At 41.4% G+C, this 27971-nt stretch overlaps 1 protein-coding gene across 6 annotated transcripts; it reads left to right on the top strand.

The window, feature by feature from the left end:
• The first annotated feature begins 3 nt into the window (after nt 1–3).
• On the top strand, nt 4–27920 carry PPP4R3B (protein phosphatase 4 regulatory subunit 3B). Of its 6 annotated transcripts, none has more exons than XM_072035075.1 (16): nt 3716–3842; nt 5406–5461; nt 11816–11914; nt 13389–14009; nt 16577–16654; nt 17468–17584; nt 18591–18707; nt 19101–19250; nt 19975–20077; nt 21190–21231; nt 21876–22034; nt 22719–22888; nt 24022–24161; nt 24621–24805; nt 25241–25443; nt 26177–27920. In XM_072035075.1, the coding sequence occupies exons 1-16, from the start codon at nt 3731–3733 to the stop codon at nt 26270–26272; spliced, it is 2448 nt and encodes an 815-aa protein (XP_071891176.1). In that variant the 5' UTR covers nt 3716–3730; the 3' UTR covers nt 26273–27920. The 6 variants fall into 6 exon arrangements, with proteins under 6 accessions (XP_027309049.2, XP_071891176.1, XP_038031805.1 ...); XM_038175877.2 differs by lacking the exon at nt 3716–3842 and adding an exon at nt 4170–4605 and having other exon boundaries at nt 25319–25443; XM_027453247.3 differs by lacking the exon at nt 3716–3842 and adding an exon at nt 4171–4605 and having other exon boundaries at nt 24642–24805.
• Nucleotides 27921–27971: the final 51 nt, after the last annotated feature.

The following is a 27971-nucleotide window of genomic DNA, read 5'->3' as shown; positions in this document are numbered from 1 at the left end:
ACTAAGCTGTTAGGGGTGCTGGAGGATTTTTGCATAGCGGGGGACAATACTTGTGTGTTCCTGTGGTGGAACCTGTACAGTCAACCTGACTGTCTGCGCTTGTAACAAGTTTTAGGCCCTATGGGAAGGGGTGGAAGAATATAAGTTTGGGAACTGTATGGGAGGAGCACAAACCAGCTGCTCACCTCTGAGGAGGGAAGCTCAGCTGGAACCAGGAATTGAGTAAGTGCGAGCAAGTGAGAACCTTTCTGGAAGGACAGCAGGCTGGGGTCAGGCACCCAGGGTTCATCTGAGAGCTGTCAGTAACAGCAGGTTGGGCCATGGTGTGAGAGATGCTTGACTCTTTCCTCAGCTTACTGGCATTAATTGGAGAACAGGTGGGTTCCTAGTGCTTGAGAGCAAACTCAGCCCTGTTGCTGTAGCAATTTCTTCATGTTTGAAATAGTGATTTCTGTCTCTGTTGCCGTAGCTGATTAGCTTCTGTAATGACCAATCACTTTAAATGGAGCCACTGAGAATTGCTATGGAAAATGAAGTTGGGCAGCTGCAGTATTACACTGCCTGCTGCGAACTTCGGTGAAGCAGCATTGCATAACAAGGATTCCAGGCAGCAGCCTGGTATTTTACAGCTTCATTTCTTGGTGCAATTTAACGAAGGTTATCCAGTTAGAGTATAAGCTTCCTGACTGAAGTTTGAGAGGAAGTCTTGTTGTATTTGAGATATCTCTTTCTGTGCTAAATGAAAGCTACCACTATAGTCTCTTTTTAAGGCAGGCACTAGGCTGGTGCAGTCTTCTTGCTTTGTTTTTATTTGTTTGTTTTTAACTTGAGCTTTTTGCATTGATTATGATGGTAAATCAGAATCTTAATGTTTTATTCAAAGGCTGATGTTGTCATCCTGAAGGTTCAAAATAATTGTTACCCATTATTACCTGTTAGTAATAAACTACATTCTTCCAAACAAATGGTAGGCTTCAGAAGCCTATCTTGGTAACAGAATATAAGTGAAACTTCATTAATAAATGTTAATGAGTTTCTCTAGTTCACCATTATAACTTTATAGTATCATAAAGGAAGTTTTATATATATTTCTAAGCACTTCTAATATGAGAAGATAGAGTTCAAGTTGTGGATGTTTATTTTTCTGGCACTAAATCTCAGAATCAAAAATACTTAGGAAAAAAAGTGAGGAAATACTTGCATCTAGCAAGTGATCAGTGCAACCTCTGTGTGAGAATTCTGGAAAACTGGTTCTATATCCGTTGTTCCACCTGAATGTAAGAACAACATTACCTAGTCTATTTTTACATTGCCAGCTAGTGTCCAAATCAATAATATTTTAGCAAGCAAAAATGTGTTACTGCTAAGAGGAAAAAAAAAAAAAGCTTAAATCCCTGTGAATACTTTTTTTTTTTCCTTACGCTTCAGCACGGAGAGAACGACTTACAATGCAACTTCAGTGAAAGTATGCTGTTTAAATTGGTTTGTCTGCAGAGTCTAGGCTGTTTTTCCTCAGAGCTGTATTGTGCAACTGGTGAAAACTTTCAGAGAAGTGAGATGTCTTAGCATTGTTGTGTTAAGATATTGAAATCTGGAAAATCGTTGCACTACCATCAGACAAGCAAAACTGGTCTGCTCCGAAGAGCTTGCAGTTAGAGCAGTGTTTGAACATTGTAGAGAACTGCAGGTGATGTTTACAGAAACTAAGGTAATAGTGTCTCTTTAAAATCACTTTTTTGTTATTGTTGCATGTAAACAAAATTTCTTGTTGTCTGTCCTGTTTAAACTGTGGAAACTTGTTATCACACCAAAGCTGGTGCTGTATCTTTGTAACACTTGAGGGCTAGACCTGTGTTTGGCAAAGTTGAAACTTTCACATAGACACAGAGCTTTAGGAGCTGAGGTGTTTTTAAATGCTTTCAAGAAATACTACATGTACAGTAAAAATGTAAGCACTGACCTAATCATACTTCTGGGTTTATGTGCCAGAGGGAACGATGCAGTCTAACTTCAAGAACTTTTAGGTGATGTAGGAATGAATAAATGAAATTAAAGCCACTCCATGTTGTCAAAACTGATGACTTGCTCTGTATGCAGCCCATCCTATCAAAATTTATTGTTTTGATAAGGAATGGAGAACTTCCAACAGCTACAGCATATTACTCTGTGATAACGAGTATGTGAGCTACTGACAGGTACAACAACTCAATTAAAAAGTGCTGTATTGCTGTTTCTGAGCCCCATCATGTAGAACTTCCATGTATTACTTTCCTGGTCTTGTATTTACTCTGGTTTTAAATCAGATTCATAAAAGCAGCTGGGCCAATGCTTGCGTAATTTCTAAAAGCAGAGCTTCCCACAATTGACTTGATTTTTAGTGGAATAGATAAGGTCCTGTTGCAGTTTGTACACCCCAGCCAAACCATGCCCAGGCAGCAGAGTCCTGTTCTCTGCAAAAAGGAGCCCTGTGACCAAGGGAATATAATGTCTGCATCTGTTCAGGATGTTTTCCACAGAGGTTGTTTTCATGCCTGGAGTGGTCACAGACTTATTTTGCAGTTTAAGCAGAGAAGTATTTTTGTGTGTGCTGATTCTGGCTTGCATTTTTCCTATTCCTTTTGTAGTTGTTCACTAATGAGAATTTGCTCCAGAATCTTCTAGTGTGGTTTATTGCTATTGTGTGTATCTGGATAAGTGTCATATTTAAACTAGAAGGAGAGGTCACACGTTGACACACTTGTTTGAAGAATTAGAGTATGCATAGAGATCGTGCAGAAGAAGGCTGGTGTTTAAGAGCGGCAGATGTCCTGAAGCGGCAGTATGCAGTGCTGCTGTGTTTTTTGTTTTCACGTGCTTCTCTTCTTCTTACTGGACTTTCACTGGTGCAGAAATAGTCCTTGTGTAATACCTTGAGAGGATCAAACCATGTAATACAGAAAAGACCACTAAGAATGTAGCTGGGACCCTATCTGCTTGTTGTGATCCTCAAACCATGGCTGGTGAAACTACAAAGGCAACATGGCCTTTTTTTTGTACAGTTACTGACTTAGTTATCCATAATTATATGATGCACACGGAAAGTATGTTCGAGATAAGCGTGTGTGATTGTTCTCAGAGGTGTATCTTGTTATCTTTTGCAAAAGATAATGATTGTGTCTTCAGTGGCCCCTGTTAAAGACACAAATACAGGTTTGACTGGGGTTGAACCCTAGTTCCCCAGGACACTGGTAAGGGCTCTTCTCACAGAGTAAATAAGCAGGCGAGCCAGTGCTCAGGTGCACTCCCTCGCAGGTAGAGTAATGCTGCACTTCTTGGCTGTTCTGCTGACTGAAGGCTGCCCTGAGAAAGGATTGGTGGCTGTCAAATACTGGGTGCTGAAAGGTGGTAAATCTTAGAGGCCTGTTACAAACCCAAGACTTAATCATTGCGTAGATGTAAATATTCTCAATATTGTCTTGTCTGCCCAGTGAAGGTTTTTTTGATATATGGAACAGTAGTAAATGGCTACGTATGGTGGCTTATTCTTCAGTAAACTGCTTTTTCTCTTTATTTGGAACAAGGTTGAACTTAAACCAGAGACATGCCAGTCTTTTCAGTAAGAGCTATACTGGTGTGACTGCTTTTGCAATTAGGCAAGAGCAAAAAGAGCCTCGCTTTGTCTGGGAACGAGACACACCCTGGCCTGGGGAGCACTGGCTCTGCCCTCTCCCTTCCCTTCAGAGCACGGCCGATGTTGTGGGACGCTTCTGAGCTTCTCCCCGCGGCCCCTTCACACTGCCGGCTGTCTGCGTGCTCCTTCTTCCCTGTGTCAGTGCTGCAGCTCCCCTGGCAGCGCAGCAGAAGTAAGCTTTAAACTCCATTATTATTATTATTTGGGACAGAGGAAAGGGGGAGCTGGCTGTAACATGAGAACGGAGCTTCACAGCTGTCACAGGGGTGAGGGGGTTGCCTCAGCTGTGGTACACGGGAACGGGACCGTGCCCCCCGGGGGCCCCAGCTGGGTACAGGCTGCGTGTGAGGGGGGGCTCAGCGCCGCTCCGGCTCCTGAGGCGGGCTGCGAGGAGGAGACGCCCTCAGAGCCCCGCTCCCCTCACGGCGCCGGCCCCGCCCCGCCGCCCGCCCCTTGCCGCCGTCCCGCGGCGGCCCCGCGGCTCCTGCCGGCCGCCGTAGCCCCTGCGAGGGGAGCCCGTGGCCGGGCGGGGAGGAAGAGAAAGGCGGCGGGAGGCGCCCGACAAGATGGCGGCGGCGCGGCGGTAGCTGCCGGAGCGGCGCCAGCGGGGCCCGAGCCGGGGCGCGGCGTCGCCCTCTCGCCGGCGGGCGGCCATGGGCAGCGGCAAGGGGGAGGCCCCGCGGAGCCCCTGAGCGCCCGCGGAGCCCGCGGAGCCCGAGCCCCGCTCCCCTCCGCCCTCCCCCGTCGCCCGCCCGCCCCCCCCCTCCCCGCGGGCCGGGCCCGGGCCCGCACCATGTCGGACACCCGGCGGCGGGTGAAGGTGTACACCCTCAACGAGGACCGGCAATGGGACGACAGGGGCACCGGGCACGTCTCGTCCACCTACGTGGAGCGCCTCAAGGGGATGTCGCTGCTGGTGCGCGCCGAGGCGGACGGTGAGGGAGCCCCGGCCGGGGGTGCAGCCGGGCAGGGCCGGGCCGGGCCGGGCCGCGGGGTGTCTGCGCCCCTCTCCTCGCCTTAACACCGCAGGAACGTCGCGGCGGGGGGGTGGCTTGCTGCCCGTGGTTTTGTGGTGTTTTTTTCTTAGAAATTTGCCGATCGCGTTCCGAGGCGCATCGGATGCTGTGCCATTATGTCCCGCTGCTCTCTGGAGTCACCTCAGGGCTCTGCTCTTTGCGCGGTGCCCGCCTGCCGCTCGGCCAGCCGACAGGTGCTAAAATGTGCTAAATAAACCACCTCCGACTGGTACAAACGGCTCGGGAGCTGTTGCCAGGATACATACACTGCTCGCATACACAAAGTCGAGGCTCTGGCTTCGTGCTATCTGGGCGATTCGCTTCTGAAGGACAGTTGAAGGAAATAAAAGCAAATGGCCCACGTGGCTCGTGTGGGCAAACACATCTCGATGCTACCTGCTGCAAATTGCTACGGATTCGTTCAGTGGCCTTTAAAGCAGCTAATTGTCACGCTGGGCTTCATGAGGAAAAAACTGTGCTGCAGAGAATTTTGGTCTCAAGTAGCAGAGGAAAGCGCCTTTACGTGGGTGTTTTTGTTGGGTTTTGTTTTACCTGGCTTGTTTGTCAGGAGTTACGTTTAGAGAAGATCGTTCTCCAGGACTTTCTGGAAGATACGGATTAGGCTGAGCACATGTTGGCTGGCGCGCGGGCGGCTGCTCTAAGAGCCATGGAAATGTTTGTCTGGTTAAACTCAGTAAATATCTTCATAACTCTTTCAGGTTCGCTACTGCTAGAATCGAAGATAAATCCAAATACAGCGTATCAAAAGCAGCAGGCAAGTATCATTACTAGGCCTTACTTCTTTTTCTGATTACTGATGCTGAGGAGTTGTCCTATGTTCCAAGTGACTGTAGGTTTCTCCACTGTAGATCCATAAGTTTCTCCAGCTTAAGACTACACCGCTTTCTGGAAAAAGGGCTAAGTGGCAAGACATGCAGCTGTTAATGTTGTTTTTTCATCGAGGTGAAAAACTTGCTTAGAAGCCTGTGGTGCTGTACTAATTTGTATTCCAGAAACCTACATGTTCGTCTTAATCATATATACATATATATATGAAAATTAGTTAGAAACATATATGGCCTTGAGTGGGAGACAAAAGCTGCTCATATGAAATAATCGATGCGTCAGGAAGGCAAAATTTCAGCCAGCTCTGTTATTCTGTTGTATTTACTTCCTGAGTGTTGTTTTTTATTTTGTTTTTTGTTTTTTTTCCTCTGTAAGTAATACGAAGGAATTTGTTTTTGTGGGACTTCCCTTATTGTTGTTTAGTTTTTGTTTTAAGCCCCGGAACCTTCTGTTCTCCTAAGCAAAGTGACTAGCCATGGTGGGGCTTAATTGCATAGTTGCCTTTCCTGGGGGTAAGGCTTCTGCAGAACAAAGAAGTAAAACAGTTGGGAGCTACATTAATAGGTCATCTTTGCTTAATGCACTACAAAACTTAGTTTACTAAATCTCTTGCTTTTATTGCTTTTCCCTTCTGCATTCATTTCTGGTGTCTGCCTTCATTGTTCTCATGGTTTATTACGTGTTTTTTTTTCCCTGCCTCTTCCTTTGTTCTGCAGTAGATTCTCTATTTCTTTTGTTCAGTGTTTCATACTGCTCTTCATCATTATGGTATCCAGAAGTGTTTCAGCACTAGACAACTGTTTGGTTTTTTTTTCTTCCTAAATGATGAAGAGAGAAATCATTAAGGGTTTTGTTTTGGATTTTTTTTTTTTTTGAAAGAAAGGTGACAAGCTATGTCATGAGAACTGGGGGAAAGAGACGCGTGTAGCTCTTGAGCACAGGTTGGCTGGAGTGAGTCAGTCGTGGGCCTAGCTTTTCAGAAGGCTGTGTTCTGTGGTTTCCATTTCTTACTCAGTAGCTACTGGTGTATTTGGTCAGGTGATGGTTGTAGGCTTCTCTTGGGTGGGCCGCTGAGGAAGGAGAGGGCGGCCTTTGTGGGAGCTGTGCAGGGTTCTGAAGGGCGAAAGCCTTGAACTGCTTCCTGTTTAGTAGAGGAAGCTACTGTGGAACAAAATACAAGCATGGACTGTGCTGATGCAAAGTTAGAATTGCTTCCTTTTGCAGCTTATACTTGGAAACTTCATACAACTGCTTACTTGAAAACCTTCTTGATTTAACTGAGCAGTTTCATGTGGCTTGATTAAGTTGTTTTGTTGTTGTTGTGGGAAAGACTTTCTAGGTTGTAGTTCCAAAAGCCTTATCTTAGGCTGAAGTTTGTTTGGGTTGTCTTTTATTACCAATCCTAACACTTTGTGTCCTTGTGGCTGAATCTTTGCTTCACTTCTCGCTCTTCTGGAGATGTTTTGCATTGTTTTTAAGAGGAATAATGATGGATGGTTTCCAGAGACAGGTTCTAGCTCTGTCTGGTTTCTTAGCTCATACAGCTTTTAGTTGACAGTGCTTTGTCTTTGAATGTGATGTGCTGCAGAGTAGCAAAGATCAAAACTTTGTGTAGCAGTCCTGTGCTGCGGTTTGTGAAGCTTCAGCCTTGGCTCAGATTGTAGTACTCGCACCTGGGTGCCTCAGAGAAGATGGTATTTAAAATGGTGTAAAGAATTAGACAAAATATTCTGGTTAACCAGAGAAGAACAGAGGTGGTCTCGGTGTCCCTAGTCAAGTGTTGAAGTCTGCTGTGCGGTAGGTAGCCTGCAGGCTTGGAGGCTGTGCTCAGGACAGGTGCTTTTGTAGCTGAGTGACTTCTCGGAGCGTAGGTGCAGATTTTTATTAAGGTGCTGGGTTTGGGGAAAGCCACAACATGGTGCAGCTTGACAAAAAGGAAACACGCCCTGCCTACACATTTTGTCTCTTCAAAAATAACTTGAATTGACTCACGGAATAGCTGCCACTGAAGTTTGGATTTGCATACCATCATTCTGTGGAAAAATACTGTCCTGGTTTCAGTTAGGACAGAGTTAATTTTCTTCCTAGTAGCTGGTAGGGTGCTATGTTTTGGCTTGGGATGAGAAGAGTGCTGATAACATGCTGATGTGTTAATTGTTGCAGAGCAGTGCTTACACCAAGGACTCACCAAAAGGACTGCTGTGGTTTAACCTGGCTGGCAGCTAAACACCACACAGCCGTTCGTTCACCCTTCCCCCTCCCTCTCTGGGATGGGGGAGAGAAATGGGAAAGTGAAGCCTGTGAGTTGAGATAAAGACAGTTTATTAAGACAGAAAAATAATAATAACAGTAATAATAATAACAATACTGATGATAATAGTGCTACTACTTATAATGTGTACAAACAAGTGATGCACAATGCAATTGCTCACCACTCGCTGACCGATGCCCAGCCTAACCCTGAGCAGTCCGGCCCCCCTCCCCGTGGCCAGCCACCCCCATCTATTGCTCATCACGACCCCAGATGTGTGGACTACCCCTTTGGCCAGTTTGGGTCAGCTGTCCTGGGTCTGTCCCCTCCCAGCTCTTGCTGCACCCCCAGCCTGCCCGCTGGCAGGACAGAGTGAGGAGCTGAAATGTCCTTGGCTTGGTGTAAGCACTGCTCTGCAACAATTAACACATCAGCATGTTATCAGCACTCTTCTCATCCTAAGCCAAAACATAGCACCCTACCAGCTACTAGGAAGAAAATTAACTCTGTCCTAACTGGAACCAGGACATATATCCAATATTGAGTTGCTGTGCATCAGTTTATGATTCCCAGTATTTGCACTAAGTAGTACTACAGTGATTGATTAACTGCACATACTGCCTTCTTGAATCGTGTTCGTGGGCTCTCTGGCTTTTGTGCGGAATTCAGTGTTGTCAGTGTTAGGCATGCAATAGGAAGAGGACTTGGACGTGGGTGCCCTGCTGCTCAGCCTGAAAGAATTCCTGATGCTGCGTATGCAAAGAGACACAAGGAGTGTAAGAGCTTTAGCAGCTCCCTGGATTTTGAGCACGGGCTTTGAGAACTGCATGGCTCCGCTGAGCACGCCGTGGCTGCCAAGGTACCTTCTGGAGGCTGCAGCAGGAGCGCTTTCAGGGTGTTACCGCACCCGCCTCTTGTTCCGCCCTCTCCTTGATGTTGCTGTTCCCCAGCATGTGGGCAGAGGAGCATGTACGGGTGCCTCAGTGGAAGTCAGATGGATCCACTGGTGTGCTTTGTTCCTCCAGCTTTGTTACAAGGGTGGTAATTTCCAGCTGCATGGGTTTAAGACTGGTAAAAAGCTACAGAAACTCTCATCAGGAACACTGCCTTCTGATGTTAACTCTCCTTCAGGTACGCTCTATCTGTTTTCAGATCTGAGATGAAGAATGTGTACCTGTGCTCTTGAAACACAGTTGCCATCATTCAAGCGACAACAGAGCAATTTGCTTCAGGCAAAATCAGTGGAGTTACTCGAGGCTGGGATTTTACAGACTTCCAGGGGTGCTGCTATCACCAGCCAGAGCAGTTACCTGGGGGGCTGCTTCACTCCATTGTGCCAGCATGAGTCTTCACGTAGCCGTGCAGCAGGTTAGATGTAGGAACTGATCCCACTGGAACACAGCTTCTTGCTGGCTTAATTTCTGTTTGTCTCTTGTCCTCGCTCTGGTTCCCTGCACAGCACACCTGTGCTGGCATAGGAGGGGGATGAGGGGCTGGTGCTCAAACCAGAAGAGGGAGCAGCAGGCATTGTACAAACCAGTACTGACAATGAAGGAGGGGTTAGAACTGCCCTCTTAAAGCTCAAATTGTTCTGAATTAATCTTTGTTTTGTTTTGTCTTGTGTTGTGTGAGGGAATGAAGGCACGCTTCTGTCGCTGATCTAAGCAGGCCGAAATGGCAGTCTTGGGAAGGAGCTAGGTCTGGAGGATATCTGTCTGATCTTGAGTCGTCTTGGGACATGCAGGAAGCGCATGGCTGACTAAATATATTGGTGTCAGATAATTATTTTCTAATGAAACTACCTTTTAATAAAGATGATTAAATAGGCAGCATCTTGCTTGGTAAGAGCGAGCGGAAGTGCTTGAAAGGGAGCAGGAAGGATCCTGGATGTTCCGTGCAGTTCCTCTGTGCCTGTTCACTGGAGACACTTCAGACAGTTTATATTTCAGAAGTCCTTCTGAAATATTTTTGGAGAAACTTACATAACTTCTGCTCGTGTGGGCAGTACAGATTGTAACAAGTACTACTCAGTAACCCGAGAATTGTCACTAAAAATTTGAAGTGCAGTCTATGGATGCACGCAGTCATCTGAGTTCCTGCAGCAGGCCTGTTAGCAGAATGATTCTGGGCTATAAACAGGACTTCTTCATGTATATGTCTTTCTTTCTTTGTCGAGATGCCTCTGGTTTTTAGCTTACCTGGAGGCATATCCATTTTCTGAGCATCCATAATTTTATGGAACGTTTTCAGATATAAAAATAAAAAAACTGAAATGAGTAACTGCCATAAAATTGTACTTAAGAATTCTGATTTTTGGATTAACCTGTAGATGAGCATTTTTTGGAGAGGGTGCTTTGTGAAAGGCAAGTTGATGCTGCTAATTTATAGCATCTTTAAATCATTTGGGCACGCTGTTTTAAGCTGTTGACTTGAGTTCCTGTTATGTTGTAGAGTGTCTTCCAGTGGTAACAAACTGGCATTTCTCAACGTACCTGGACTTGAATGGAAACGATACAAAGCTTTCTTCAAAAACCCTACATCAAAATACTTAATAACATTATATAAAATACAGTAGCGAAAACTTGTGTGTTTTGATTTTCAGGCTTTACAAAATAAGAAGTGCCTTTGGCGATACCGAGTGAGCACTTGAGGGCCTGCTCTTCTCATATCTGCTTTCTGCGCCAGTTCATTCTGAACGAGGCCAGGGAGCCCATCAGGCTTTTCAGTCCCTGCAGTTTTCAGTTGTTTTTTCCTTCAAGGCCAACTCAACTGCTCGCTCCAGCATCGCACGCCGTAACCACAGGTTCAGCTGTCTGTGAGCCAGAGATGAGGCTGGACAGCTGTAAGCAAAACAATGTCAGCTGTATGAAGCTGTGCCACTTGCACACGAGAATCAGAGCCCAAGAGCAGGCAGACTATTAATATTAACCTATTAATGTTTGTGGCAGGAGCACAAAAGTGTAAGTGTGGTGTAGGACACTTGCAGAAAGAAACAAATCGTTAAGCAGCATTAACGTCACAGGGCAGTGAGCTCAGGGCTTTCCTCTAAGGGCAGACTCTGTTCCTTTTAAAGGAAAGGGTTAAAATGAAAGAACAAATAGATATACTGCAGTTCACTGCCAGACAGTTAAGTTGCATTCACACAGTTTTTCTGTGCAAATGCCATTATTCAGTGTGTGTTTGCATCCCCTCGTCTAGGACGTATTCAAACCTGAATGAGGTAGTTAACATGTATTTCAGAATAAGAGATTCTATAGTAGTAGTGTCATAGTGAAATAAGTCATATCATATTTTGTTAGATATCTGCTGAAAGGAAATGCATAACTTGGAGCAGCAAGTGACCTAATAATACTTGATTTAAAAAAAAAAAAGTCGGTTCAGAAATTCCAACAAATTCCTAGATGTATTGTGCGAGTGTACAAGTTGAATTAATAGAGGCAAAAAGAATGGAGGGAAAGAAAATTTGCTCAAGTGAAAATACCTGTTGGCAGGATGTTTGTTGCTTTAGTAGTATCTTACAAGTTTTATATAATCCGTGGTGTATGTCTGAATTCAGGAAAAAGACACGTGTTTGTAATATGTGAGGCTTTGCTTCTCACGTTGTTACAGCTGTATTAAACCCTTTCTGAGGAAGAAACACTAATCTTTTACTTTGGTTTTCAGCTTCTTAAATATGAGAAAACTTAACTTTTTATATTGCAAGTTTTCTTAATTTCCTGTGATGTGTGCATTCACATGCACAACCAAGAGCCTCAGCTTGGAATTAGGTTGCAGAAAAATGCCATTATAAATGTTTCTGGTATGGAAAAAATACATAGATGGATAATATGTAAGAGAATGTTTGTAAAGCAAAAAAGAAATGGCCCTTACAGCAGAACAGATAACTTAATATTTCAGTAGCTTATAGTCTTCTTTTGACAAGTGTAATTATCATTTATTCTTTAGGCATGACTGAATGGAATACAGATGTGGTCTACAGATGTGTAGATCTAAACTGTCTCAAACAAATTTATTTTTTTTTGTCTTGTACAGGACACCTTGATTGTTTGGTCAGAAGCAGAAAATTATGATTTAGCACTGAGTTTTCAAGAAAAAGCTGGCTGTGATGAAATTTGGGAGAAAATCTGCCAGGTACGGTTATATTTTAATACTCGGTTTCTTCCAAATGATTTAGTGTTTTCTGTGGCTTCACATATTTGGTTTGTTATTTTAAAATCTATTTGGAAAATAAGCATATGTTCATCACTATTTTCTGTGCTTTTCTTTTTCTTTTTTCTCTTTTTTTTTTTTTTTGAGTGCCAGATTTTAATTGTCCTTCTCCCAATCTGCAAGGAGCTAACTAGTTGGAGTGTGGAACTAACAATCTGTTGTAGCACACAAGGAGCCAGATCCTGCTCTGTGAGAGTGGCATTGCTGTCAGAGCTCAAAATCTCGGTCATTTTTTCATCGTGACCTGAGTCTTATTATCCATGTCTTATGGATATTTCAATCTTCATTATTATGAAACAGAGTACAGATCTTACACTTTCAGCTCTGGAATTAATGAGTCAGTAGAATTGTACCAATGTGTACTTAAAAGAAGAAACCCCGGCTTTCATGTCAGGACATATCACAACTGTGTTAAAAAAAAAAAAAAAAAGTGTAAATCTGTAACTAGAGGTACTTGGAACTCAGGTTTTCTAGCAGTTTGCTTTGAACAAACTAGGCAATTTAGATGTATTCATAAACTTAGCGTTCATTAGGCTATAAGTCTTCTCAGCCAGTTCTCAGATACTATTGTTGAAAGGACCCAATGCTAGTAATTGCAAGTACATGTGTCTAATAAATAGTCCAGGTTTTACACTGGTCCCACGTGGGGTTGAGCTGATCACCTGTCTGAGAGGGAGGTCTCTGTGGTCAGACAGCGCAAACCATTCGCCTTAGTCTCTTGCACTGAATTTCAAAACTCCTGGTGCTTCAAGACTGCTGTCTGAGCAGGTGAGCCTTGGTGAGGGAGGTCCAGCGGGAATTTATGAATCTTAGGGTTGGATCAGTGAAGGGCATAAAAAGTATAGGGTGCATGAGAAGGCTGAGGAGATGAGAGGGGCATACAGAGCAGAAGGAAAGTGCTGCAGAGCAGGAGATGAGATGATTGCATCCCTTTTCCCCTGTTCAGTTGGGGCATGACCCTTTCATGCCTTTTGTTCTTGGGCCTTTTGTTATGGCTCGTGTAGCAGTAGCACACCTGTGGGCTCTCATCGTGACTTGAAGTCTTCATACCCTTCTGTTTGAGACCCTGGAAGAAGGTTTTGTTATGCCCATCTTTTCTTTTCCTAGTATGTTTTGTGTTTATCTTCAAGGTGCTTCAGACTACTTTATTTCACAGATGTCATTAGGTTTTGGTGGTTTGTGTTTTTTTTTTTTTTCACTTTTTGAGAAATACCTATTAAGGTAATGGTAGTGACTTCTGTAGGATTCACAAGCAGCAAACTTACTCCTTCTCTTCATGGTTAGGTATTTTCCAGGCAACTGAAGGTATGGAAGGATTTCTGTATGTGTTATCGACTTGATTTACTCTTGCATATGTATTGGGATGAGACAGTAACTGTGCATGCTCTGTTCTTAGGTTCAGGGTAAGGATCCTTCAGTGGAAGTCACACAGGACCTTATCGAGTCCGAAGAGGAACACATAGAAGAAATGCCTGAAACTAGTCCTTTGATCGACCTTCCTTCTTGTGAACTCAACAAACTTGAAGAGATTGCTGACCTAGTTACCTCTGTTCTCTCCTCACCCATCCGTAGAGAAAAGCTAGCGCTGGCCTTGGAGAATGAAGGCTACATTAAAAAACTATTGCAGCTTTTCCAAGTCTGCGAGAATTTAGAGAACACAGAAGGCTTGCATCATTTGTATGAAATTATTAGAGGAATTTTGTTCCTCAATAAAGCAACTCTGTTTGAGGTGATGTTTTCTGATGAGTGTATTATGGATGTTGTTGGATGCCTTGAGTATGATCCTTCTTTGGCTCAGCCAAAACGGCACAGGGAGTTCTTGACCAAAACAGCAAAATTTAAGGAGGTTATTCCTATAACAGACTCTGAACTCAGGCAAAAAATCCACCAGACTTACAGGGTACAGTATATTCAGGACATCATCTTGCCGACACCATCTGTTTTTGAAGAGAATTTTCTTTCTACCCTTACTTCCTTTATTTTCTTCAACAAAGTTGAGATTGTCAGTATGTTACAGGTAAGTGGTTTTTAATATGGTATAGATGGATTATGTATAGATGCATCTAGGTGTAGTTTTTAAATTGATTATGGCTCTGTAACACTGTCTAAAGTAATCATGCACACTGTGACTTGCATTGTGCTTCCCTTTATTTCTGAAACTTGCATTTTATTTTTGATTTTTAAAGATATATTTCAGGTGAGTTTATTTACAGATTTTTTTAATGGATTGTAAGCAGTTATCTTACTGTACTAATTTCAAATGTTCATGTTGTAGTATAAAGTAGTTAATGAATTAATTTGAATTCATTTTCTCTTCATACCGATAACCCAAAGTAATGATAGGTAACCAGAATGTTACTGTGTCAGAGCATCGAAAAGCTCACTGAAGGGTTCCTAGTCAGAAGCAGGTTTAAAAGTAGCCGACTGTCATGAAGAAGCTAGGCTGTGGGAAGAGCCCTGGTGTGAGCCCTGTGCTGCATTAGCTGACGTTAAGGGTGTTGTCACTTCGTATTTTGTTGTGCAAACTAATGGCTACCAAAATGTTTTCATTCTGTTTCTGGTCCGTGTACTCGGGGAACTGGCATGTGTGCGTGAAACAGAACTTCACAAACATGCCTGTTTTCTTGTGAAGAAGAGAGTATTAATACTGTGGAAAGATATAGGCAGTGGAGAAACAATATTGTTATAAGACTGCAGCAGAGGACTGAAGGGGAAAAAAAGACAGAAAACTACATGGGTAAACTCTGGGGCTTCTTTTTACTTCGGTTGAGTAGCAGCAAGAAACTAGAAAGTAAATCCTGCTAGCAAAACGAACGACTTCCATTGAGATATTTTCTTTAAGGTTCTTTATTTTCCACCAAAGTTTTACTGTACTACGTGCCTACTTGCACCTTAGCAGAAAGCAGAGGCTCTGTGAGACTCACCTGTAGCACTCACTGGAGCAGGCTCTGAAGTTCTGTCAGTTCTTCGCTGTTGGGTCGCTGCCGGCCTTGCCATAGTTGAGACGAGCGTGTGGCACGCGGGTGCGTCTGATCTGAGACTGTGACTGAGACAAGCGTGCTGATTTACAAGTAGTACTGACAGCTAAATCAGTTGACCTGCCTCGGATTTGTGACAAAGAAAGCACACATGGAAGAGAAGTTGCTGGCTACTGTGCATGGGGAAAATTACATTGGAGTGTGGGCATCAGGTTCGGGACCGCTTTCCCAGTCTGCTGGTGTAAATCAGCTTTTGTTGCGGCACGAGAATCTTAAAGCCCCTTTGGGCTTGGTGGACGAATTAGAGGTCTTATTACCCTAAATACTTTGGTAAAGCTCCCTAGGAAGTGCAGTTTGTAGGAGTACCAGGCTGTTCGGTACTGCAGCGAAGCCCTTTGGATGTGACATGGAGCAGCACACCCAGCACTGCTGAGGAGGAAGGGCAGGCGTGTGGAAAACGCAGCAAGCCCAGAAAACAAACCTAGATCCACCCTGGGCCTTAGGACATCAGGGCTGCGCCGGGCTGCAGCTCTAGACAAGCCAGAGATCTGTCTGTTGCCAAGTAGTCTGTGGGGGGGAGTTTCTGGCCTCTTGTTTTTTTTAGGATTGTTTTTTTTAACAGACTTAACTTAGCTGTTAAAATCAGTAAGGCTAAAAGTAAACCATTAGGTCTGTGTAAGCTGCGTTGTCAGATGCTGGTTCAGGTACCCTGTGCTTGTAAAGCACTTTTTTTCCTCACATCTTAAAATACTCAGGGAAAAAAAGTGACCTTTTGGCCAACATTCAGGTGATAGTAAATAATAATTCTGTACTTCAGCTTAATAAAATGCACTGAATTTAGTAACAGCAGAAGCAAAGTATAGAAGTAACTGCTGTCTGAAGCATGCAGCGTAGCATGGATGCTTATCACCACTGCTGCGACCCTTCGTGCTTCTTCAGTGAGTCTCTGCAGAGCTGCCCAGCTCTGTGGTGTAGTAGCACGATGCTGCTGTTGGCTCTGAGATTTGCCCCATGTTCAACAGGTGATGGGCACTTTGATTTGAAGGAATGCCAGCGCTCCTCCACGGGTGTGCAGGGAGCAGGACGTGCCTGAGCTGCTGGGAGGCAATGCTCTTCACCCTGGGTTTTGTGCTCCTCTCGGGTGTTAAGCCATGGTGAGGGAGCCCGGATCAGATGGATGGGGTTATGGTGTTGTGATGCCTGGGTGTGAGTGAAAACCACGCAGTGAGCCTGCGGGTCGTAGGGCAGAGCCGTAGGCATGCGAGCCGTCAGGCGGAGGACGAGTGCCAGAGGTTCTCTGGGCCCGGACCCAGTAATGCTGCCCCTGCCATACGGAACAGATGCTGAGACTGTTGGAAACAGCTCTCAAACGGGTGCTGCAACTTCCTTTTCAGTGATAAAATGTAGGTGACTGTGTTTATTAAAAAAAAAAACAAAAAAAAAAAAAACAAAAAAAAGCTTTTCTACCCAATCTACTGGTGCACATTTTTGGTTCTACGAAGTAAGCAGTTAACTTCAGTCTGAGTTGATACAGTGTCAGAGCCTGTCAAAACGAGTTTTAATGTGTAAGATGTGCTGTCTAAGTCACTTTCCTTTTGTTACATAGGAAGATGAAAAATTTCTGTCTGAAGTTTTTGCACAACTAACAGATGAAGCTACAGATGATGACAAACGATGTGAATTGGTGAGTTGGTGCACTCAGTAGGTGGCTGAGTGCTTCAGACTTCAGACATGAAGTAGAAATGTTGAAGGTGTTCTGTTGGTTCTACAGTCACTGAGGTATTTCCCTAACGCTAGAGTCATTTCTAATGCAGCGTAGTCTTTGTGCTCCCTAGGACAATATTTCTTGTGAGGTAAAACTCTCATTTATTTGTTCTAAGTAATTTATTTTACTATTAAGAAAGTGCTAGTGCTAAGCTCGAGTCCTAGGCTTGAAAACATACTTTCTTCTAAGTACTCTTTAATGTTCTGTATCCAATTGGTGCTTGTTTTCCCACTGTATCTTGCTCACTCAACAAGGCCTTTTAGTCCTGTGACTGAGAGTTAACAACAGTCCCTTGGTGTATATTTTACAAACGTTATTTATCTCTGAATATGGTTATCAGCTTAAGTTGCCTTATAAAAATCTAGAGTGTGTGCTGGCAGAAAACATCTTTGTTCTTTCAAACAAAAGGCACGCCAGACAGAAGTATAAATTTTTCCTATGTTAGGTGGGATAAAATAGCTACAAAATGACTGTGTTTCTCTGAGGTCCATCACAGCCTCTTAACGGATTTTTTTCATCTGTTTTTAACTGCCTTTGTTTTCCTTTTACTTCTACCCTTAACGTTGCCTAACTGCTGTTGCACGTTGGAGGGGAGAAGGCTAGATGAGTCTGTTTTACGGGAAGGCATATACTCACTGGTGCGCAGACTGATACAAATCATAGGTATTTCTGACTTGTGTTCTGGAGTGTTCTGAATCAAATGCCTGTGTTGTTTTTTTCCCTTTGTTCTAGGTTAACTTCTTCAAGGAGTTCTGCGCGTTTTCTCAGACATTACAGCCTCAGAACAGAGACGCGTTTTTTAAAACTTTGGCAAAGTTGGGAATCCTTCCAGCTCTTGAAATTGTAATGGTAAGTGAAAATGACATTTTAGTAAGAGGCAAAAACAGAAAAGCAAACAAAGTCATTTAGCCACATTTTCAGATGTGCTAAACACCTTTCTGTGACTTTAATGGGACAACGTTGTTCCTCTGAAAGCTTTAGCTTATAGTAACGTCCTGAATCCGTAAGATCTCCGATTTTCTGAAGTTGCTCAACTTTATCACTCTTACTGTTTTTACTTTGCATTTACTTTGAAGCCCTCTTGATAACAGGGGTAAAATTTGGAAGGATTCTTCATGTTGGAATTTGTTTTTTGTTGTTGTTATTGGAGCAGTGCTAAAATAGTATTTTTAGATAACCTTGGGCTGTTACTTGTTCCTGTCCGATCCTGATCTCATTTTCAGTGGTATAAAGCAGTTTAATCTATCACCCATCAGCAACATGAAAACCTGGCTTTTTCTCTCCTTTTGTTGAAGCAGCTATTGCTGCTTGACCATTGCAAATTATTGCTGCTGCTGTTCAGAAACTGTATATTCTGTTGTTGTGGTTTTTTAATATTCTAGAGTAACAATGTGTGAGGTTACCAAGGGACACTGACTGTTATGTAAATATAAAAGTAATATAAATGTTAATTGATTAGACAAACTCTAGTCTCATGGTTCTTTTCCAGGCCTAGACAAGTCTCAGTGTTACCTGTTACATCAGTTTTCTAGGCTTAGAAACTGTGCACTTAACCAGAAGGAAAAAGTTACATACCTTAAAGAAAATTAATAATTCTTGCTGTACAAAAATTTCTCACACTCAGACAAATTAATTGGTGTAGTTGGTTCATCAAGTTGACAGAAATCCTTGCAGTCTTTTTCCCCATTATTTTTATCCTTTAAAGCATTTTACTGTTTTGTCTTTCTCCTGTCACTGTTTACTGCATCTCTTGTAGATTTTTTTGTAATAAGATGTTCTCAAAACTTGTAACTCCCTGACTCTTTGCAACTCTGTTTGAAATGGTTCTGCAATAAATTGATCTCATTTTTACTAGGGGATGGATGACTTGCAAGTTAGATCTGCTGCTACAGATATATTTTCTTATCTGGTAGAATTTAGTCCATCTATGGTCCGAGAATTTGTAATGCAAGAGGCCCAACAGAGTGACGACGTAAGTAAAAGTGTGTTAGAGTTTGTTGAATGCGCTTGAATATATTAGTTTTAAGACAAAACAATGACAAAAAAAAACTCTTCAGCGTTTTGTATGTAGTTAATCCAAAAATGTAGATGGTAGAAACATAAGGAGAATTAGACTTGATATAAAAATTTCTGAGCATGTTGCTGTCCCGTGTGTACAGTAATAAAATCGTAGCTCTGCCTAGCAGGGACGTTTAAGTGTGGTGGGTGGTGCCTGACAGAACTCCAGTGTTTAAATGCAGCTCTTCCAGTTTTCCCATTTCAGTGTTTTTTATTTTTGCTTTAAATAGTAAACAAAACACCCTAATATAGAATCTAGGGAAGTCATTCCACTATTGAAACTCCATGTATAATTTTTTTTTTCCAGGATATCCTCCTCATCAACGTGGTCATTGAGCAGATGATCTGTGATACTGATCCGGAGCTTGGGGGAGCCGTGCAGTTAATGGGGCTGTTGCGTACTTTGATAGATCCAGAGAATATGTTGGCCACAGCTAATGTAAGAAAATACAAAGGGGTAAAGACACTTTACTGTCTCAGCAAAATAGAAAGCGTGATTTTCTTACTGTTGTTTTGGTCAGAGGATTTAAAAAAAAAAAAAGGTATTTTGACACTGTCATGTGTGGTCTGATACTGAAATTTAACAAGCTGAAATTAAAATTCCATTAACTTTTGATAATAAAAGGTATGTGTATGTGGCATTGTGCAAGTATTTATTAACACAAGCAGTCCCGTTCTTTGGTGAAATAATACTAGTTCAGTCATAACTCCTGGTAGCTGAGTGATAAATACTGGGAGAAGAGAGGCTGGGGGGTCAGTGTTGAGCCAAATCACAAGAAAGCACATTGGAATCCTGCTTGTGTATTGATAGGTGTGTATTACATGCAATGTAGGGAAAAGGACAAGATGACAGGTGTTTTGGTGTAAAGTGGTGAAGGTGACTATGGTAAAATTACTGCCTTTAAGAACGTGTAGCACTTTGAGTCGCTTCTGTCTTTTCAGGATGTTTTGCGTCCATGGTGGGTTTTTGGTGCTAGTTAAGTTGGTTTGGTGTCTCAGATCTCTTCCCAAAATGAAGAAATATATTTTGAGTGAGGATAATGTTGCAGTCTAATCAAAAAGGTGCAGGCAGCCCAGAGGGAGTCAGAATTATCTGTAGGATGTCTTCTATATTACCACCCTTTCTTATTTAAGAGGCTGTATACAGATGCCAGTATTTAATAAAGTTATGTTTGTTTTAGAAAACAGAAAAAAGTGAATTTCTCAATTTCTTCTACAACCATTGTATGCATGTTCTTACCGCACCACTTCTGGCTAATACATCAGAAGATAAATGTGAAAAAGGTAATGTTTTTTTGTTTATTGGTTTAAAAATCTTGTAATATTTTGAACCTGCAGCACTGGTAACAGCTGTGATGCAAGCTGGGAATATGTGTCCTGAAATCCATTGTTCCTTCTGTTGTAGGGGTTCTGTGAGCAGCCTTGCCCTGTATTGCGGTTTTGAATGAGAACGCCTCTGTGCTGTGCTTTCTAAAACATTATTTGATGATGAATATATATATATCATTATCAGATATATTATCATCATATATATGATGATATATATCAGATATATTTTCATCATATAACAATATATATGTGTATATATATAAAATGTAATAATGATATATAGTTACATCATTAATCGTAAAACACTTTTCCCAGTAAGGTTTAAGAAAATAGTTGTTGCAAAACAAAGAGTGTCTGTAGTTCCCAGCTGTTTTTTAGAAAAGAAGTTTGCAAAAATGCTGTGATGTTACTCAGTAGTCATCAGCAGCTCAGGTGATCCATCCCAAAGACTAGTTTTCACTTGGCATAGAAATGCAGAAATAAGTCTCTTCAAATAAATACAATGTGGAACTCCTTTACCTTTTTTCTTCTCTTTAGCTTGGCAATTGTAAAGGAAGTGGCACATAATTAACACTCACTAGTTTAATGCTTTACAAACAAATGTAATATCACGACAGTCTCTGAGTCAGGCTGTTTTTTTTTTTTAAGTACTCTTTCAAGGGATGAAAGGAACGGTTTTGCAAATGTGTATTGAAGCATTTGATTTGATCTTACCCATGTTCTCACAACGTTAAGTAGAAAAAGGTGTATTAAAATAAAACTTGAAGAATATTTGTAGTACTGGGTAGTATTCATTGAAGAAATTAGGATAGGCATTTTCTTTTAGCTATGTAGGAATAATTCTGAAGTACTAGGTTATGTATTCTTACATAGTTGCATTTAAAGTTTGTAACATAAGTTGAATGAAATGTCAGCTGGCTATAATTTTTGCTGTATTTATGTTTCCCTTATGAAAGTTTCCCTTATAGAAAGTTTTGAGTTGATTAAAAGTTTGAAAAGTTTGGTACAATCATTTATCTGTCCCTATCTGTTAAATATTTACAGTGCTTTTATTTTCTGTTTATCAGATGCAGTAGTTGGGTCCACTAAGAGTAATACAATTTGTCCTGGTAAGTTTTAATTGAACTTGAATTTTGGAATCTTTTTTCTTTTAAATAAAAAGATAGCATCATAGAAAACAAGGCATGTCCATATTTTTTTATTTTTTTTTTTAAGTTTTTATTGCAATAGGTGGCTTTCGGTTTCATTTGAGATAGCAGGAAGCTAAAAGAACATTTTCATCTCCTTCTAAGTAAATTTTGTGATTGTTGTGTTTGGTTTGTGGTTGTTTTCTTGTTGTTGTTTGTCCCAGTCTACCTTACTTCTGAAAAATCACTCTTAGTAGAGTATGTGCTAAGTATAGCTATAGCTGAACTTTTATGTTTGGATTTTTCTGTTCAGGGTTCTTTAAGAGCATTATGAAAAGACTAACAGTGCTACTGTGCATTGTTACTTTGGGCACCTGTAACTAGGAACTGGCTGGTGGAAGAAGCCCTGCTGCCATTACAGGGTGATTTTTATGGCTGGAAAAAAAAACAAAGCTGAATTAGTATTTGTTTTGTTCTGATGTAGTGTCCTGCTTGCTAAAGCACTTCAGTGTGATGCTGAAACATCAGGAACCATAACAGCAACTGAAGGTGGTGGTGATTTGTTCTGACAGCGCTTTTTTCTCCCCCTTCTTTAGTGTGTCTTAATGCCTGACTTTTTCTTGTAGATAATTATCAAACGGCACAACTACTTGCCTTAATTTTGGAGCTGCTTACTTTCTGTGTGGAACACCATACGTATCACATCAAGAATTACATTATGAACAAAGATTTGCTAAGAAGAGTACTGGTCTTGATGAATTCAAAACATACATTTCTGGCCTTGTGTGAGTATGGAATTGTCGTTACCTCCTTAAGGTGTTTTATGTAGTGCATGGAACGTGTAACAAATACAAGTGCATACCTAACTTCATAATTAGTGTTAATTTCCTATTGCAGACTAGCTGCTTAGTAAGTTTGGGGGGAAAAAAAAAAAAAAAAAGAAAAAAAGTTGGCAGGTGTCTGTTAATGTGGACCAATGCAGCTTCTGGTGGAAGGTGGTTGCATCTCTTGATGTGGTGGGGGGGGATCATTTGTGATCATCTCAAAAAACTTCATAAATGTAGTGCTTCTTGTAGAATGTGAATGGACTTTGTGATCCATGGTATTTAAGCAAGAGTGGCTGGTTCTGGAAAGCAGATACAGAAGCACGGGAATGTACTCATAATTTAACTTCATGTCTGCTAAAAGTTATTGCTGCTATACTTCCAAAACTTAATGGGCTCTGATCAAATTCACGTGCACAGAAACGTCAAAGAATTCAGGGAAAAAAAAAGTTAACTATCTGCAAATGTTTATTTAGAACTTTGGAAAAAGCACTTTGCAGTGCTCTTTGTTCTGTGGGCACTTCATTCTCTTTGTAGCATCAGTTCTGTGTGTGTTTTTTCAGCTCTTTCCAAGAGCAGTAGACTGGAGTCCTGATATGTAATTATTAACTTATTTGATTTTTTTTCTTTTCTTTCTTCGTGTAGGTGCTCTTCGCTTTATGAGGAGGATAATAGGCCTAAAAGATGAATTTTATAACCGTTATATCACCAAGGGAAATCTGTTCGAACCAGTTATAAATGCTCTGTTGGATAATGGAACTAGGTACAATCTGCTCAATTCTGCTGTGATCGAACTGTTTGAATTCATCAGAGTGGTACGTTAGCAGCTGCTTCTGCTTTTACGTGTGTGTGTGTGTGTCATCACAGGTAGAAAAACAAAACAAAGCCTTTCATGTGAAATAGTGTGCTAATAATTAAAATCACAAACTAACAATCCCAGAGATAGATATTCAAGTAGAAGAGAGCCAGTAAGCTGCTGCTTGTTTGGTTTACTTGATCATCCCCTCCAAGAGCACATAGAGGCCCTCTGTGTGTGTATGTCTGTGTAAGACAGTATCCTGGGGGTGAAATTCTCTGAAGTGGCTGACTGGGTTGTCTCAGACCAGACTTCGAAGTGAAGAATTAAGTGAAGCGTGTTATATGTGAGTAAATCTAGTCTCAGATCTGGTAATACACAATTTGACTATAAATTAGTGATCATTGTCCTTGAAAATCTTACATGTGCTTTCTTAGTGTCAGCTCGGAATCAGTAGCTCTTCACTGTCAGCGTTGTTGGGAATGGTGTATATGTGGACAGGACAAACAGGGGCACTCAGTTTCTGGTATTGCTGGGGTAGAAAATGGGGACTTGCAACAACTCCTAAGCTACTTGGGGCAAATACATTGGTGTGTGGGAGTCTTCTCAGGGAATCTTTGTGGTCTCTGAATATGAAGTGCACTTTTTAGTCCTAGGGTATTGTAGCTGCTATCATTTCCAGCAAAACGGAAAATGCATTGTGTTTTCAGATGACTTATACCCTTGTGATATGAACTAATGCTTATCGGATTTGCCTGATATGGTGAGACTTTTAGGGGACCAAAAAGTGCCTTGTTTCCATGTGTGCTGGTGCAGCTACTGATCGCTAGAAAGAGAACTAAAACTTGTGGGGAGAGCTGGGCATGGTTCAACTAATTTTTTCTTAAGGCCTAGACCGTAAAGATAACAAACATCATGGTTTAACGAAACACGTAGGATTGGTACAGTAGTGAAAATATTGGTTGTTTATGAGAAATTCTAGCCATATAGTTCTAGACTTCAGCTTTATTTATGAAAAATCAGATTTCACTTTTGTTCTTTACAATAATGTCTTAGTTCTGGATAGTTAGTTACTCTTTGATCAACTCTAAAGCTTTCTGAACTTCTGCAGGTTAATATATGAGGCTTAAATACTATTTTCTTCTTACACAGGAAGATATTAAGTCACTTATTGCACATATAGTTGAAAACTTTTATAATGCACTTGAATCTATTGAATACGTTCAGACATTCAAGGGATTGAAGACAAAATATGAGCAAGAAAAAGACCGGCAAAACCAGAAACTAAACAGGTACTAAGCATTTTATGTATTCTGAGCCTTCTCCAACGTTATGTAGTATCACCTTACTGCTTTTATAATCTTTCCTAGAGGGCAAAAAAAGCAGAAGGCCGTGGGTTTTTTGTATTTTTTTTTTTTATTAACAATGAAAATGTCAACTAGAATAAACCTGCATCTGGCTTTCATCATTGGCTTACTCTAGCTAGCACAGTTCAGTTTGTGAATACATTAAATGTTAGTTGGAAAACTTTCAGCTTATGAAGAGCAGAATCTTCTTCATTCAGAGTTAGAATTCAGTCCCCCTTCTTGTCAGCTGGGGTTTTGGTGAAGCTCACGTTGACAGAACAAGGGGCAGCTAAGCTGCCTTCCCAAACCGTTGAATTTACTTTAAAGCACCAAAGCCATTTCTGATCCTGTCTGATTCTGAAGCAGCACACAAAACTTGCATCACTTGTCGTGTGTCTCTTACAGTGTTCCATCTATATTGCGTAGCAATAGATTTCGCAGAGATGCAAGAGCCTTAGAGGAGGATGAAGAAATGTGGTTCAATGAAGATGAAGAGGAAGAAGGTGAAGCTGTCGTACCACCAGTTGAAAAGTCAAAACCTGAGGATGATTTTCCAGATAGCTATGAAAAGTTTATGGAAACTAAAAAAGGTATTTATGTAACTTCAGCTTGTCATCTCTGGGTGTGTTGTATGCCAGATCAGTGAAGTGTCGTAAACAAACCAGTTGCTCGTGTTCTGCACTATAAGCAGGAGTAAGAGTGTTCTAGTAGCAAATTCCCAACCTGTCTTTGTAAGCCAGGCTAGGATTAAAATGAGTTAATTAGGTACACGTCTAGGGCAATTTGAAATGGTATCCAAAGCCAAATCTCTACAAAATTGTGTGTACTGCATGGTGGTGTCCCCATGTCCAAAGCAGCTGTGCCATTCTCATTTGGAATGCTGTTGTGCTTTGAATGAGGGCAGTGAGCGAGCTTTCGTTTAAGTTGAAATTTAAAAGAGGCTGCTTTTGCCCCACGTGATGCTCTGTGGATTGTGCTTTGTGGCATACAGCTGATACTGAAGCATGAAAATGTTTGTCCCTCAGCTAAAGAGAGTGAAGACAAAGAGAATCTTCCCAAAAGGACTTCAGCTGGGGGTTTCAAGTTCACTTTTTCCCACTCAGCCAGCGCAGCCAACGGTGCAAACAGTACAAACAGCAAATCTGTGGCAGCTCAGACATCACCAGCAAGCTCCAATGGCTCCTCTTCAAAGAACGCAACCCTGACCACAGCCGTGACAGCCACGAAGGTGGGAGAACTTATACAAAGCAGCTGTCCCAGCTTCGGGGAGCAGAGCAGTAATAATGAAATCTTACGGGCTGCAATGCAGTACGGTTAGCGTTAGCCTCTGGGTAGGGCCTCATTGACGTGTGTTCAGCCGAAGCCCTGTGTAGTTAAACCCTTACTCATGTGGGGGAAGGCTTAAAGAACTATTAGGAAAGGAAACCTGCTGGTAACGTGATGGGCACCGTTTGATCTTTCATCTTCTGCATAACTCAACTGCTCTCCTTCCTCAACTTACTTTTAACTGTCCAGTTGCTTGTGTGAGATACGCTTGGGCTTTTTTCCTAAACTGTGTTAGTGGAGCACCTTGTCAGGGACTTGGTAAGAAAGACCGACCAGGAAAATGCACGTGTATGTTTTAGATTTTGTGGCAGTCCAGCTGGGAGCTTAAATTGATTTGAAATAATTTTGAGGCCAGGATGCAGAGGAACAAGGAAGCTCCATACATCTTTTTTAACCCTCGGGATTAAAATATGTAGTCACTGACTTAAAAATAACACTTGTAGTAGAGATGGCAATTATTTGTTGGTTATGAAAAGTTCTGAAAACAAGTAACTGCAGATTTGAGTGCTATTCTAAGACAGACTTGACCTGCAGGCTTGTGTGTCCTGGACAAGCTCATTGGGGGTTATATACTAAAAATTATGCCTTCCTGGGTATTTTTTTCAATACAAGATTTTCTTTTTTTAAATTGGCAGGGAAGTCTAGTTGGTCTAGTGGACTATCCTGATGATGAAGATGATGATGAAGAGGAAGAGACATCTCCAAGGAAAAGACCTCGTCTGGGTTCATAAAAGAAACCAAAACTTTGGAATAAAAACTTTTATTACGGGGTTTCAAATGCTGCAACTGTTTTAAGAGCTAAAAAGAATCTGATTCAGAAAGCTTTCTCCCATGAGTATGTAAGATAACACAAGGAGTAGCAAAAGAAACTCGGTATATGAGCTAGAAAGGGTTAGTTCTGTAAACGCAAGGCTTCTGAGGAACTTAATATCTTTCTAGTAAATAAGGAGGCTGCCATTCAGGCTGTCAATAAAAAATAAAAATAAAAACTAAAAAAAAAGTGGGTTAGTATTCACAGAACCTGGATGATGGCTTCTCAGCAAGGAAAGTCTCAGGTGTTGGGAGGGCATGGGGAGGGAAAGGTAAGGTAAACTTCTTTTTAAATATTGCAGGGTTTCCCCAGTGTTAAGCAGAACTAAGAAAAAGAATTCAAGCTTAAATTTTGAACCCAGTAATCTTAATTTTGTAATGGTGCTGTCAGTTGTGTTCTTTTAGCAATGCCTCTTTTAAAAAAAATAAAAAATAATAAAAAAAAAAAAGGGAAAACTAACTGTATTTGCATAAGAACAATCCAGATTTTGGGACCATTTATTACAAATTGAATTTCTCATGGTAGGAGGGAGGGACACTGCAGTTATAGTGCATGTTGAGTTGTTTAAAACAGTTTAAAAAAAGTAAGTAAGTTTTAATTTGTATTTTTAAAGAGGAGAAAACGGAAGCTGGATTCAAAATGGATGGTTTTGCTTGTTTTTTCAATTAGATATCCAGTAATATCTATGCCACGGAATGACTGCTTCCAAAGTATCTCCAGGAACTGCTTGTGTCACACTGGTGCTTTACACGGCACACTCGAATAGCTGTCAGCTTCTTGTTGTGCCGAATTTGAATCACTTTCCGCTTTGTTAAAATGAGCTGTTTCTTCTCAAAGCAGCAAGGGATTTTCCTGTTTGCAAGTTTAAATCGCATAACTGAGGTGGTAATAAGGAACACTAACAGGTTTTTAATAGTGATGAATTTAGTGGTGTTTAACATCAAACTCATTTTGGACCAAGATGAAATTATTACTAGCAGGACACCAGTTGTTGAGGCAGAATCAACAAGCAGCACCTAAATCTGGGTGCAAGATGAAAGCTGCTTTTTTAAAAATAAAAGCACATTCCACGTAGGTAAACAAACTGCAAGAAAAATAGGTAAGTTGATAGAGGCAAACAGTCCAGGTTTTATTTTCAAGAGCAGGAAGTGAACTGTAAATATTTTAATGTTAGTTTGCCCATATGTGATCTAAGATCATGAAAAAATTAAAGAGGAAATTTCCCAACAATTGATGTCAGAAATGTTTTTTAAAAAAATACGAAAACAGCTGCAATCCACCACATAGATCACTCTTGTAATGTGTTATGGGTCCATTTCTCCTGGAATAGTTTAAACTGAAGCAGTTTCTCTGTTTTGGAGATTTTGTAGTTAATTTTAATTTTAGCTATTGTTTGGAAAAAGATGGGCTGTCTGTGTAGATATGAAGTATAGTTTTTCCATAAAACAGAAGTTTATTTTGTATTAAAAATACCACTGTACTTGTTTTACACCATTTGTATACATGTGGTGATATTAATGCTGAACTGTAAAATTCAGGAATTAAAATGTGACCCTGTAATTCCATAACCATTGCTGTTGTTTGGTTTGTTGTACATGGTAAGTTAACTCAGAATTTTA

Source organism: Anas platyrhynchos, chromosome 3 (assembly GCF_047663525.1).
Source record: "Anas platyrhynchos isolate ZD024472 breed Pekin duck chromosome 3, IASCAAS_PekinDuck_T2T, whole genome shotgun sequence".
Classification (NCBI taxonomy): Eukaryota; Metazoa; Chordata; class Aves; order Anseriformes; family Anatidae; genus Anas; species Anas platyrhynchos.
The sequence above is the reverse complement of the archived record's forward strand: the minus strand, read 5'-3'. Positions and strand labels throughout refer to the sequence as shown.

Bases quoted from the DNA above. Each gene is read 5' to 3' on its own strand.
- PPP4R3B (XM_027453246.3), top strand. From the start codon at position 4,464: ATGTCGGACACCCGGCGGCGGGTGAAGGTGTACACCCTCAACGAGGAC. The intron at 21,232-21,875 runs GTAAGTTTTAAT...TTTTTCTTGTAG, and splicing joins GAGTAATACAATTTGTCCTG to ATAATTATCAAACGGCACAA. The intron at 22,889-24,021 runs GTACGTTAGCAG...CTTCTTACACAG, and splicing joins TGTTTGAATTCATCAGAGTG to GAAGATATTAAGTCACTTAT.